The 14,935-nt window shown below is 42.8% G+C and overlaps 1 protein-coding gene across 8 annotated transcripts in view; it reads left to right on the forward strand.

Annotated features, from left to right (window-relative positions):
* adarb1a (adenosine deaminase RNA specific B1a) overlaps positions 1-14,935 on the forward strand; it is a 41,260-nt gene that overhangs the window by 10,860 nt on the left and 15,465 nt on the right. For 4 of the 8 annotated variants that reach the window (XR_014119589.1, XR_014119590.1, XM_081706342.1 and 1 more), the window contains exon 1: positions 11,716-11,844. The exons of the other annotated variants lie outside the window; for them this stretch is intronic. Coding sequence is in view for 2 of the 4 variants with exons in the window: in XM_081706342.1 (XP_081562468.1) it covers positions 11,745-11,844 (100 nt within the window). In the remaining 2 variants the exon portion in view is untranslated. Of the gene's footprint in view, positions 1-11,715; positions 11,845-14,935 lie in introns of those variants that run through there. 8 annotated transcript variants of the gene reach the window in all.

The raw sequence follows: 14,935 nt of genomic DNA on the forward strand, positions 1-14,935 counted from the left end.
ATACACACACAATATACACACATAATATATACACACAGCAGAACATATACCCACATAATATACACACATAGCAGAACGTATACACACACAATATACACACACAGCAGAACATATACACACACAATATAAACACAAAGGACAGTATGTACACACAACATTGGAGAAATGTGAAAACAGAATCATGGGGCAGTTAATGGTAGATCGAGGCTTCCTCAATGTTTTGATGGTTTAGAGGCACTGTTTTGTCATTTTCTAATCATGTTTTAGAATTTGGGTTTGAAATGTTGATCTTTGGTCTATCTAGTGAGAGAGAGAAAGAGAGATACATCACAATTTTGTCAACCAAAAATTGTAGCTTTATATCAGTAACAGGACATTGGTATGTAATGTAACTCAGTTTAGAGCATGAATGTAGATGAAACCGGTGATTTGAATTAGGATTAGGATTAAACCCCTTTAAATTTAAAAGCTAAAAGTCCTCAAAAGCGTCAACAACTAATCCATTTATAAGTGCTAAAAATGTTTTAAAGAAATTAAAGTACACTAATGAAGTAACTGTGGTGGGTTGCTTTCCCTTTACGTGTAAAACGGCTTTAAAACTGTGTTAGGGTGTGGGGACGTGCGTGTGAGAGCTACGGTGTGACACACGCTCAGCCCCGCTCTTTAAATCTGCAGCGCTGACGTTTAAGCGGATTTTTCACAGCGGCGAGGGAGGACGGCAACGGCCAACACAAGATCGGCTCAACGGAGGACGACGGCGTGCTGCGTTCGCCAGATCCGGATAAACTTAATCCCCACATGTAGGACACGAGTTCAAGACTTGCGACGCAACTAACGGCTATGCGTGCGCCGGTGTGTCTCTTGGCGGGCCGTGTGCGCGCACGCTGGAACGTTAGTAAGATGAACGGTAAATGTACTCTGGAGGTTAAAGTGATGCAGTGTTTAATCAGAGATTCCTCACTGCCAGACGGTCGTGGAGCCATAAAAATCCTTACAAAATTCCCCCTTCTCTTGCTCACATTCTCAGTTCCTCTCAAGCTCATCAAATACCACTCTGTTATTATTAAATCTTTGTGTGTATGGTGTGCGTTTGCCAAACACGCGACATCACAAAGACCGTCTTCATGTAATCGCGTGACAGTCACTTGGAACTTTTTGAAAGTTCTTAAGGCCTTTCAGTAAACTAAGCCAGCAGCAGTAGGTCGCACTATAAAGGTGTAACAAGCCTTGAAAATGGGCCATTTGCGATGTTGAGGCTGGCAACACACATGAGGAAGCAGGGCACATGTGCAAACGCCCTTAATTTATCAGATAATGAGGAAAATACACAATTAATAGATTAATACAAATTAACAAAAAAGAAATGTACATAACAAGACTAGAAACAAGAACTCTGACAAGGAGTCATGCAATAAGAGAGACCAAAGGGGTGGAGGACAAAACAAAAAAAAAACAAAAAACAAAAGCACATGGCTAAAGTGAAATTCAACATTTTGCGTCTTCTGATGACTATTGAATCTCTCTCTCTCTCTCTCTCTCTCTCTCTCTCTCTCTCTCTCTCTCTCTCTCTCTCTCTCTCTCTCTCTCTCTCTTTTCCCCTGTCTCTCTCTTTTCCCCTGTCTCTCGCACACTTCAGAGCCCAGGGGCTGCGCTCTATTCATTAGACTCGGTTCCTTATCACAGCATTGATCGGTTTCTTCACCGATCAGCCGGGGCGGACGCAGCCGTACCGCAATGCCTCCGCACGCTGCGCGTTCCATGCTGATCGGTCCCAGAGTTCCGCTCTGGAGCAGAATGACACGTGGCAGCACAGCGTCGTCGCATGCAAATTCCAAACATAGATCTGGAATTTGTTGAATTTTACCATGTCAAGGCAGGGTTCCCAGTATTCCACCGATGAAACTCTGTAGTAAAAATGTGAATGATTTCTAGTGACTTCCTATGGCATCAAATGACTTGCTCACAACTGCAGCAGTGTTATGGAAGTCCATAGTCCTGGAGCTGGTACTGGGGCTGCGTGGGAAAGTCAAAGTCAAATATATATATGAGGCCTAAACCCGGACTGAACACTTTAGCTTGTGTCTTGTATATTCCAGCCATTGACTGTTTGAACCCGTGGCTCTTTTCCGACTAATCTAACTGTGTACCTATACCTTTTTTATTCCTGTGTTGTCTTGTCCTTCATTGTAATAATTATCTTTGTTCCCCTATGATTTATGGCTATGGTTCACCGTCTAACGATCGTCAGACTGCGGACTGTATTATGGGTAATTAGAATGAATTTGTCCTAAATAAATTTCGCTTATCACCACATATACATCCATGTTGCAGTATCACTAAAGTGATTATTTCCACCTTTTGAAAATCGCATTTAAACATTAATTCGAATTAACAGTATTAATAATGAAAATCTCCCAACACTTACAGTTATATTAAATCAAGCATATACCCACCACATGTAGGTTATGTATAATATTAACTGCTCTTTCTACCAAAATAACTAGATTAGAGAAGAAATCTGAAAAGTCATTAAGAAATTCAGAATAAGTTTTTGGTAGCCAGTAAATACTATTTAGTGAAAAAGATGGACTTATTTTTGCTGGCTACAGCATTTATGTTAATAAAAAGGACTTCAAAGGATTCTACATCATATTCAGCTTTTTGGTTTATGCCTTATTTGTCATTATGAATAACTGTAGTGCCATCTCCACGGCCGGTTATACCAGTGTGGCGTACATGGGTGGTGTACACGAGGGTGGTGTACATGGGTGGTGTACATGTCTGTACATGAGTGTGGTGTACATGGGTGGTGTACATGTCTGTACACGAGGGTGGTGTACATGAGTGTGGTGTACATGGGTGGTGTACACGAGGGTGGTGTAAAGGAGTGTGGTGTACATGGGTGGTGTACATGGGTGGTGTACATGGGTGGTGTACATGTCTGTAGTCAGAAGGACTCCCTTCATTTAAAGCGATGTACTCATTTGGCATGATACAAGTTTCTGTTAGATTCGTGATCTACATTTCTGGTAGACAGAGTACATTATACCCATATTCAGTGATGGTTGGTGCTGGTAGTGTACAGAACATTGTTTACTTTTATACTAATTAAGGTATTAGGACATTTCTGTATAGCTCAGGGAGCAGCCACAATATCAGCATGGTGGAACTTTGCTGACGTTTCACAGCGACCAGCAATCAGTGGATTGAATCTCTCTGCTGCCTAACAATAGCATTGAAATGTCATTGAAAGTAACCAAGTGGTGTATAAAGCTGTCACCTGTCCTGAATGCTGCGATGCACATTTCTGATGTTGCAGACGCTCTGTCAAAAATCCCACCTCCCTCTAAACAGGCTTTTGGGAGGTCACATAGAGGACATGTTTGGTGTGTTGTTCACCTCCCAAAAAGGATACTCGTTACAAAAAAAATAAAAAGTATTGTCTCCTATCTTGAACCAGCTGGGCCAAACCACAGAACGCATTTCTTTGATAAGTAATCGCTAGCTTTCTCTTGACTCTTTCTGACTGTCTTCAGGAGTCTACGAGTATTGTGGGTGCCATGGATACGAAAATGCATCGGTGTAGCTTTACTTAGAAAAGTGCTGGAGACGAATTCGGACCGGGTGTTGCATTCAGTTCGACTTCCGCAGAAATTCCTTTGAAAGAAATTAACTCCTCAGGTGTGCATTTTCACTGAAAAGAAAACAACTATGAGACTGACAGGAGAAGGTTTGCAAAATGTCTTAAGACCGCATTTGTCCTGCCTATCGGCATTGGACAATAAAATAAGTATCAGCACTACAGTTTAAATTTCACACCACGTACCACCATTATAACTGATGTGTTATATATATATATATATATATATATATATATATATATATATATATATATATATATATATATATATTTTTTTTTTTTTTTTTTTTTTTTTTTTAATTATTTTTTTATTTTTTTATTTTTTTCAAATTTCAGAGATTCGTGTGCTACTAGTATGCTTTTTTATGGTTTAAAATATGTTTGTAGTAGAATTGTTTGCTAAGAAATAATTTGTTTTGTTTCACGGAATGTCACTTGTGCTATTTGTTTAACTGGGCATCGTATGGGCTGAGCACAAGTGTTTTCTAGGAACATGTTTTGTTAAAAAACACACTAAAACAAAGATATTGTTATTTGAATTATTATTTATTAAGTGACACAAAGTAGAGGAAACACTAACATTTTTAGAGTACACTGTAGTGTGGGTAGGGCACCGCCATTTTGTGTTTGTCTCATGTTTGGATGAGCATTTTTACAACAGGCCCCAATGAATCTTTTTTCTGACCCTTCCAGTATGCATGGAGACACACACACACCCTTATCTTTTATCTTCATATCTGTGTTGGTAGATGAGTCCCTGGGGAATGCTAGAGTTACACACTGATCTGTGTGTGTGTGTGTGTGTGTGTGTGAGTGCAAGCATGTCACTCACCTTACTGTGACTGCTCTCCCAATCCAGCAGTCTTGTCCAGACAAAGGACATAGAGGGGAATTAAAACCATTTCATGTGCTTCAATATTAATTAGTTCAATTCTTGCTTCTAGAAAGAAGTAGATTGGTGTAGCGTGAAGGGAAATGAAATGTTTTTCTAAATGTTTTTGGTATAGGGCTGTTCTCAGAAACAACCCATCTAAGACGCTGTTTATTCCAGTGACAGGTGTACTTTAGACTAGTGTCTGTAATGCGTGGATTGGTACTCAATAAGCAGCTGAGCAGTGCTGATATTCCAGCATCAGATGTCTTTAATTTCGCTTTACTGACCAAATACCCTGACATGCGTGAAGATGGTGTCTTGACACATGTATAAAATGTAGAAAATGGAAAAAAAGGACTAATATTGTGCACAAATGTAACATTTATTTGTGTGACCTTTTCGTTTTTGTTTGTGTGCAATAAAAGGAAAGTGTGTCCTGAGCTGCATTTGGCTGGCTCACTGGCACTTACATCAGCTGCAATCCTGCCGAACATATCTTGGTGATATTTTTGCCTTAAAAAACATAAAACCAAAATTTAAGTTATAATAAGGGATCAGAAAATACAAAAATTAAATCAAAACTAAGCACCAGATCAAAAAAAAGAAAAGAAAAAAATAATTAGAACAAAGCGTCTTCTTTTTTGTAAATTCACGAGGAGGAGATGTTATTCTTAACAAATACATCACATTGGTGGTCGCACTGAACAGCCTCTCGCCCTCGACCCCAGAGGAACCCGCCTGGCTCCTGGGCAAGGGAAAGGGATAGGACCATGTCATTATCCCACTGCTCCAATCAGTTTTCCACTCTTGGGATTGGGGCATCTGATGGAAATCCCTGCACCTGATGAATAATTAAACATACATACACAGACATGACTAAAATATACTCAGGATCATTTTTGATATTTAAAAGACAGTTTGATTAATGTACTAAGATGTATGCACTGGATTCAAATGTATATTTTATTTTCGGGAATAAAATACATTTAATTACCCCTTTAACTTCTAGTTACATTTGGCAGTAATTGTGTTCATGTATTGTATTTTATTCATACGCAAATTATATGCGTATTTGAATGGAGTAAATTTAGTCTTTTTTTTTTTTTTCAGTCTAGTAGCTTATAATAGACTATTGAAAAAACAAACCACCCCGGGTCTGTTTTCCTCCGAATATTAACACCCCCGAATAGTAGCTGCTTCTTTTTTGACTCTTCTCCCAGAGTATCTGTCATTTCCTCCAGAAGCTTACGGTATGCATCGCTGTGCGTTCTGCTGTCCCGCTACGGAGAGAGCACCGTGCCCTGCGTCATCTTCCCCTTCATGCACACCCGTCACACTCAGCCGGCGCGCGCTTCAACCGGGTCCGCACCATTTCCTGGGCGTGCGACTTTTGCCCGCGATGGCAAAGCGCCAAAGTAACGGTGCTCGTGCTGACGTTGTTCCAGAAGGTGTCTGAGAGCGCGCAAGCAGGCCAAAAGGTCGCAGGGGTGAAAACAGTCATTTACTTACCGAGGACCAACCCTGGCCAGCTGGCCAGCACCTCTGCTCAATCAAACCGTTACTGCGCAAACCACTCACAAGGTCACTCGCGAGGGCCGACCCCCGAGCTGGCCAGCACTTCTGCTCAAACCACTACTGCGCAAACCACTGCATCCAAGCGCTCCACTTCGTACAGCTCATCCCATGCTTGTGTGAGCTCAGCGACTCACTCTTAAGCGTTTTAGTAACGGTTACGGGACGCGCCAGCAAGTCTTACTAAACTCCACACTCTACAAATCATATACAAATAAAAATGATCACCTCGAGCCCACACCCCATTACGGTTTAGCCTCTCAGTGCAATCCTCTGACACCTTGGAATAGCTGTCTGTGCATGGGTTAAATCTTTATTGGAATAACTGTCTGTGCATGGGTTAAATCGTTATTGGAATAGCTGTCTGTGCATGGGTTAAATCTTTATTGGAATAGCTGTCTGTGCATGGGTTAAATCGTTATTGGAATAGCTATCTGTGCATGGGTTAAATCTTTATTGGAATAGCTGTCTGTGCATGGGTTAAATCGTTATTGGAATAGCTATCTGTGCATGGGTTAAATCTTTATTGGAATAGCTGTCTGTGCATGGGTTAAATCGTTATTGGAATAGCTATCTGTGCATGGGTTAAATCTTTATTGGAATAGCTGTCTGTGCATGGGTTAAATCGTTATTGGAATAGCTATCTGTGCATGGGTTAAATCTTTATTGGAATAGCTGTCTGTGCATGGGTTAAATCGTTATTGGAATAGCTATCTGTGCATGGGTTAAATGTTTATTGGAACAACTCCGTCTTGAAATTGATCCGCTAACTGCACGAGGCGTCACTCGACCCAAAGGGAATAGCCAGCTGAGGTCACGCGCAAGGGCAAGGCTGGAACGGAGAGGTGGGTGCGCACAAAGCCGACTCCTCTAACTAGTTTTAAGACACGCTAAATACCTAAATACGCTAAATACCTAAATACCTAAATACCTTTTGCTTTCTTGCTTTTCTTTTTTGCACTATGTGTAAAACCATTAACGAAACAAACCAAACCAACATGGGTTCGGTGTAAATCTCATTTAAAGTTTGTTAAAAGTTTTGTTGTTTTTTTTGTACAGAGCTTAGTTGTTTTGCAGTGCTAATTTTAAGCGACCTTTAACTGAAGGAAACACGTTTAATGCCAAGGTTTAAGATTGCCATTGTGTGACGTGTTCTATGAACCCGCGCCGTGTGGCCCCGAGTGGCTGCTTCTGCTCCAGAAGGGTCTGCAACATCCAAACTCCGTATATTCTGTAACGCAGAACTGCTGGCGTCCAAAGCTGCACACTCCCTTACTATAGATGAGATTACTTTATCATTTGGGCTCTCCTCATCTATTTTTAAAGGAGTCGATCAACTTGCTGGCTGAGTGCAGATCTCGTGTACGCTTAAAGATATTCTTAATTTCAGGGCAGTTTTGCCTTCAAAATGTGTAATGAAGTTCGTGGTGTTGAAGTGGATTTATTTGCACCCTCTATCTAAGTCCTTAGATGAGCAAGGGTTACAAATAGCAAATTTTATGTTGCTCTCGATCACTGACATACTGCAGGCATTTTGGACTCACTGCAGTAACCCTACGTTTCAAACGCTCTGCTTTTCCAGTGTACAATAAATGCGTAATTAATTATAGATCTGAAATATCGCTTTAAAATCTATACATAAGTCAAATGCCTATAAATGAAAAAAATTGATATTGGGACATCAATGTGTCAATGTGTCTCTTCAAAAATGTGTAGTACACACGATATATATATATATGTGTGTGTGTGTGTGTGTGTGTGTGTGTGTAATATTTGAAGCAATATAGATGCATTGAATGCATTTTTGTTCTTTAACTTTTATATGAGAAATATAAGTTTTTAATTTTATTTAATTTTTATTTAATAAAATATTCTGTTATTTAAAAAGGATGTGCACTTGACCAAGGTGCATGCAGCAGGAAGGCTTCTGGGAAGGGTATGTGTTAATCTACATTTGTCAGTTTGTTCTTGTTAGGAATGTGAGTGCAGTTAGATGTTTATCAGTATATGACCATGTTGCGCCCTCTCTCTCTCTCTCTCCAGATACAGATTTAAAAAAGGCTCCGTGCATTGTCTGACTGTAGCAAAATTACTGTGCAAAGATCGCCCCCTATTGGTGAACTGCTGCCTGTGCAGTGAGGGTTAACCAGCTGTCGACTCCAGCTGGATCTGAGTCCACAGGACTGTAGGCAGTGGTAGCTGAAGATTACAGAACCGTACTCTTGGTAGGCAGTGGTAGCTTAGTGGCTAAGCTACTTGGCTATTATTTGGATGGTTACCAGGACAAGTTCTACTGAGTGCTGGGTCCCTGAGCAAGGCCCTTATCCCTCACTTGCTCGAGTTGTAATTGTATGTTTATTTATTTATTTTTTAAAATAAAAGCGGCAGCTAAATGCCATAAATATAAATGTAAGTTTATTTAGCACCTATGTGGGTGTCTCCACCCACATTTCCACCTTAACCACTTCAAAAGAAACGCCAGAACTGATCTCAGGGCAGGAATACCAGCATTCTGTACATTCTTCCGTTGAAAGGTGTGACCTTTAAAGTTCTGGTTAACTTCTAGTTAATGGCTCTGTATGCTCACTGGCTAGGTTATTACGAACTTCATGCTAATACTGGGTAAGATTCCGGTTTGGTCTCAGAACAGTCTCGGTACTTTGCATCATGGATTCCGGGAACCACTGGAAATGTTCCTTTAGAATTTTGGCCCACGTTGACATGATTGTGTCATGTAATCCTGCACATTTATCGACTGTGCCTTTGTGTTGCGAGCCACCCAGTCCACCACATCCCAAAGGAGCTCAGATGGATTCAGATCTGGTGACCACGGAGGCCACTGAAGTTCACTGAACTCGATGTCATGGTAATGGAACCAGTTTGGTGTGTTTTCATGCTGGAAGTAGCTGTCATTAAGATGGTAAACTGTGGCCATAAAGTGACGCACATGGTCTGCAGCATTACTCAGATGGACTGGAGCATTCAGACGATGCTTGTCTGGCGTTATGGAGCCCAGAGTGGGCCAAGAAAACATTCCCTGCACTGTTACGCCATCACCGTAACCAGCAGGAACTGTTGCCTTGAGGCAGGTTGGCTCTTGGGATTCATGCTGTTCTAATGCCAAATTCTGACTCAACCATCTGCACAACGCAGCACAAACCGAGATTCATCAGTCTTCAGCTGTGCAGTGCGGGTGAGCCTGTATCCACTGTAGCCTCAGATCCCTGTTCTTGGCTGACAGTAGTGAAACCCTCCGTGGGCTTCTGCCGGTATAACTCAGGTTTGACATGTCTACCCCCTTCCCCATCGGCAAGGCGTTTCCACCCACAGAAATGGCGTTCTATACACAGAGCAGGCGTACAGGTGCTGGAATGTGGTCAGCGGCTGTATTTCTTTAAGGTCATACCCATGGTTTTGGTCATTTCTGTATGTCCTGCACTGCACTGAAGTTCTCTAACTGCACACAAGGGGGCAGCAGTGGGTAAACAAAGCCGAAGCTGCTGAGCCTGTAAAGCCTCTCATGTTATAAGTATATCCTCACATTAAACCTGACCTTGATTGTTCTGCAAACCGATCAAGCACAATATTTTTTAGTTATATTTTCTATGGGCTGAATGACCGTAGAGATACAGTTAACAGTCAGTAACTGAAATAGCTAATATGTACGGGTATGTATGTGTATGTGTGCTGATGTCCACCAGAGGACGCAAGAGGGCTATTTAACAAGGGCCGAGGGTCATGTTTTTTAAACTTCATCGAATAGGATTTTTCCTCCGTTTATGTCCCAATGCTAATGCGTAAATCTTGTTATAGTGAGACATCCTAAAGCATTGTTATTCATGAGAATTCAACTTCACAGCCAAACTAAACTGAATCTATCGCCCCCATTAAAAAAAAAAAACCCAACACATATATTTCTTTTTAAAAAAAAACATTGCTCAAAAGTCCCTGTAGGGCCCACTGGAAATGACTAAATAACACGCAGGTATCGTAAATCCTGTTCATAAGACCAATATCCATGAACTTGTCTGAATAATTTCTTTTGCTGTCATTCTCACTATGAGCCACATTCCCCACTTCTGTTCTGCAACTTCACTGCCTGTAAGGGTTCAACCCCTGTGTGTCATCTGTAAGGGTTCTATGCCTGTGTGTGTGACCTGTAGGGGTTCTATGCCTGTGTATGTGACCTGTAGGAGTTCTACCCCTGTGTGTGTGACCTGTAGGAGTTCTACCCCTGTGTGTGTGACCTGTAGGAGTTCTGCTCCTGTGTGTGTGACCTGTAGGAGTTCTGCTCCTGTGTGTGTGACCTGTAGGAGTTCTACCCCTGTGTGTGTGACCTGTAGGAGTTCTGCTCCTGTGTGTGTGAGCTGTAGGAGTTCTACCCCTGTGTGTGTGACCTGTAGGAGTTCTGCTCCTGTGTGTGTGAGCTGTAGGAGTTCTACTCCTGTGTGTGTGACCTGTAGGAGTTCTACCCCTGTGTGTGTGACCTGTAGGAGTTCTGCTCCTGTGTGTGTGACCTGTAGGAGTTCTACCCCTGTGTGTGTGACCTGTAGGAGTTCTGCTCCTGTGTGTGTGACCTGTAGGAGTTCTGCTCCTGTGTGTGTGACCTGTAGGAGTTCTGCTCCTGTGTGTGTGACCTGTAGGAGTTCTACCCCTGTGTGTGTGACCTGTAGGAGTTCTGCTCCTGTGTGTGTGACCTGTAGGAGTTCTGCTCCTGTGTGTGTGACCTGTAGGAGTTCTGCTCCTGTGTGTGTGACCTGTAGGAGTTCTGCTCCTGTGTGTGTGAGTGAGTGTGAGTATAAGAGTGTGTGTGGGTGTGAGTGTGAGTGTGTGAGTGTAAGAGTGTGTAAGAGCGTCACAGTGTGCGAGTGTGGGTGAGTGCATGAATGTAATAGTGCATGTGAGTGTAAGAGTGTGTGGGTGTAAGACTTTGTGTTAATGTGTTAATGTGTTAATGCGTGAATGTGTGAGTGTGTCTGAGTGTGTGTGAGTGTGTGGGTGTGAGTGTGAGTGTGTGAGCACTGAGTCAGTGAAGCGGCATGGTGCACTGTTGATCACAGTGCCATCTACAGTTCCACACTAGGTTTGGAACAGCTGCCTGCCAGGCAGATTTGCTCAGCCAACAGAAATGTTGAACTCCGGTCCATGTGCTTTAGCAGGACTAACTCCGTGACTTACCTCCAACCCCATGACCCATGTGGAGTAAAACTCATCCCTTCAACACCCTCTCTCCCTCTCTCTCTCTCTCTCCCTCTCTCTCTCTCTCTCTCTCTCTCCCTCTCTCTCTCTCTCTCCCTCTCTCTCTCTCCCTCTCTCTCTCTCTCTCTCTCTCTCTCTCCCTCTCTCTCTCTCTCTCTCCCTCTCTCTCTCTCTCTCTCTCTCTCTCTCTCTCCCTCTCTCTCTCCCTCTCTCTCTCTCTCCCTCTCTCTCTCCCTCTCTCTCTCTCTCTCTCCCTCTCTCTCTCTCTCTCTCTCTCTCTCTCTCTCTCTCTCTCTCTCCCTCCCTCTCTCTCTCTCTCCCTCTCTCTCTCCCTCTCTCTCTCTCTCTCTGTGTGTGTGTGTGTGTGTGTGTGTGTGTGTGTGTGTGTGTGAGTGTGTGTGTGTGTGTGTGTGTGAGGGGGAGTATTTAGCAGACTGCACTGGGCAGCAGCCTGTAGTCATGGCTCTGGCTCAGTCCTGCTGGAACAGCATGGCTGTCAACTGCTGCCTCATTCACAGGAGGTCCAAACGGAGGCGCAAAAAACGCTCTGAGCGCAGAGGTATCAAGCCTGTGTGTGTGTGTGTGTGTGTGTGTGTGTGTGTGTGTGTGTGTGTGTGCGAGAGAGAGAGAGAATAGTGTACTAACATCTCCGAGTCTGTCTAGTCTGTGCTGTCACTATGGTTTCAGTGCTTATGTTTATTATATTAAAGCAGCACCTTCTCCTAACAGGCACATGGACGCTGTTTGATGGTCTCGAGTCTGTGTTGCTGGTTCTCACTTCCAGCAAAGAGTTTGGTTGTGTGTTTCCTGGCGTGGCATCTAGACGCTGAGCCGCGGCTGCTAACGGAGCCGCTGTGCTGCTTTCACACCCTGCAGGAGTTTGTGCGAGTGTCGTTCCTTTCTTTTAGTTTTTGCTGTTGTTTTGCTTTTAATAGTTGTTCCTACAATTTATGTTTCTGGTTTTATAGGGGCAGGGTGTGTCGTGTGTTGTTGCCATTGACTTGTGTACTGTTGGACAAATTTTATATATATATATATATATATATATATATATATATATATATATATATATATATATATATATATATTAGTTTTTTAGCTGCAATTAAGATGTAGAGGTGGCAGTGGTAAACATTTCAGTCTACTGTACAAGGTTTCCAAAGAAACACACCGGTCCTCTGTCCAAAATGTCCTGTGTCTTTTTTTCCTTCTAAACCCAAGCATGCCGTAATGAAATAATGAAATAAAAACAAATGATAAAAAGACTACCTTACGTCTCCGCTGTTTAGCCAGAGAGCAGAGAATGATCCTGTCTGAGATGCATCCTCTGCCCCGCCTACTGCTGTGCACCTAAATGTAGGAGTAGAGTCTGATGTCTGAGCTCTGGTTAAAAGACTTTAGCAGATTAAGCCTGAATGGCCTGAGCTGTGGTCACAAAACCAACAGTGGTGATCAACTAGTGTATACGTCTGATCATTTAAGAAACATGGTGATCACAATCCTTAATAAAATTGGATGTAATTGTAATAATAATAATAATAATTGGTTTAGAATTAATTGAAGAATAGGCCCTGTTAATAATAAATAGTACTCTTATGCTTAACCTTTCTGGTCTTTGTTTATGGTAGACCCTTTGTTTATTAATTTATTTAATCTTTTGCCGCCACATGGCTGTGGGTATTGGTTCTGAGACAGATAGTGGGTTTAACTCAGAGAGCTTCTCATGTGTAACGTTTAAACCCATTCACTGGTCCAACCACTTCACGGTTTTCTGCAGCCTGTCACCTTTCGTCATGGTTACATGAATATTGGCCAATAGAGGCACAACCATTTTTGCATATTGCCCATCATGCACTGCATTGTGTCTGCGAGATCGAGGGTCATATATCGTGTTTAGTGGTAGATAATAGGACACTGTTAAGGAATTAATTCCAGAGTATAGGTTATCTTGAAGGGCCGAAACACAATACAGCAGGTCAGAACTTTGTGTATTCTAAGAAAAAGGCCATTCTGTAGTGTTACATGAGGTTTGCAATGAGTTAGCAAAATTAATTAGTTGCAAGAAATTTGTACAAGCCATATGAACAGTTATGAATTAGGGATAAGGAAGTTGGGAATTTTGGTATGGGGAATTATGGAAGGAGTTTTATTTTGTATGTTTACTGTTTGTGTTTATTTCTTCCTTCCTTCTTTAGGCTTTTGTGCTGTATAACTGGAGCAGGTGTGTTGGGTGGTGCTCTGTGCTATATAACTGGAATAGGTGTGTTGGGTGGTGCTTTGTGCTGTATAACTGGAGTAGGTGTGTTGGATGGATGTGCTCTGTGCTGTATAACTGGAGTAGGTGTGTTGGGTGGTGCTTTGTGCTGTATAACTGGAGCAGGTGTGTTGGGTGGTGCTTTGTGCTGTATAACTGGAGTAGGTGTGTTGGGTGGATGTGCTCTGTGCTGTATAACTGGAGTAGGTGTGTTGGGTGGATGTGCTCTGTGCTATATAACTGGATTAGGTGTGTTGGGTGGTGCTTTGTGCTGTATAACTGGAGCAGGTGTGTTGGGTGGATGTGCTCTGTGCTATATAACTGGAGTAGGTGTGTTGGGTGGTGCTTTGTGCTGTATAACTGGAGTAGGTGTGTTGGGTGGATGTGCTCTGTGCTATATAACTGGAGTAGATGTGTTGGGTGGTGCTTTGTGCTGTATAACTGGAGCAGGTGTGTTGGGTGGTGCTTTGTGCTGTATAACTGGAGCAGGTGTGTTGGGTGGTGCTTTGTGCTGTATAACTGGAGTAGGTGTGTTGGGTGGATGTGCTCTGTGCTGTATAACTGGAGTAGGTGTGTTGGGTGGATGTGCTCTGTGCTGTATAACTGGAGCAGGTGTGTTGGGTGGTGCTTTGTGCTGTATAACTGGAGCAGGTGTGTTGGGTGGTGCTCTGTGCTGTATAACTGGAGTAGGTGTGTTGGGTGGATGTGCTTTGTGTCATGCTGCGTGCACTCCTGCTCTCATTATGCATGTAATCCGCTTTCCTAAAGTAAACAACGAAGAGCCACTTAAGCATGATAATTCATTAATCAGGTCGGCGCATCCGTGCGTGTTTAAGAGCTTTAAGAAGCGCTGAGCTCGGAAAGAACGTTACGGCCCCCCATGCTGGGGTTTGTTTTTTTGGGGTTTTTTGGGGGTTTTGGGGGGTTTTTTTAGGGTGCATGGGGTGCATTTGTTTGCAGCAGGGAATGTGGTTTTCTCTCTGGGAGCCATTATTGTGATACGTTGTGCTGATGTTCATTTCTTAGCCTGGCTTTGAAAGTTTGCCACAAATTTGCCGGGATCGGGCTAACGGGACATTTTAGTGGTGATGGACTAATCCCAAATGCCTAATGCTGGAGTATTAGAGGAATTGGCACGAATTACATAAATGGCATTAGTGCTCTTGCTTGCGCTCTCTCTCTCTCTCTCTATCTCTCTCTCTCTCTCTCTCTCTCTCTCTCTCTCTCTCTCTCGCTCTCTCTCTCTGGAAGATAGTGAGCTCCATTTCCTGCAGCACAAAGGAAGAAGTGTGAATCCGCCTGAGTGTAATCCTGTTGCAGTGGCGAGTGAATTCTGTCCTAACCTTACAGGCAGAACCTCTTTCACATGGGACACTGGGTTTAGAAAAAATACCAG

Source organism: Electrophorus electricus, chromosome 23, assembly GCF_041902795.1.
Source record: "Electrophorus electricus isolate QZ-2024a chromosome 23, ASM4190279v1, whole genome shotgun sequence".
NCBI classification, from domain to species: domain Eukaryota; kingdom Metazoa; phylum Chordata; class Actinopteri; order Gymnotiformes; family Gymnotidae; genus Electrophorus; species Electrophorus electricus.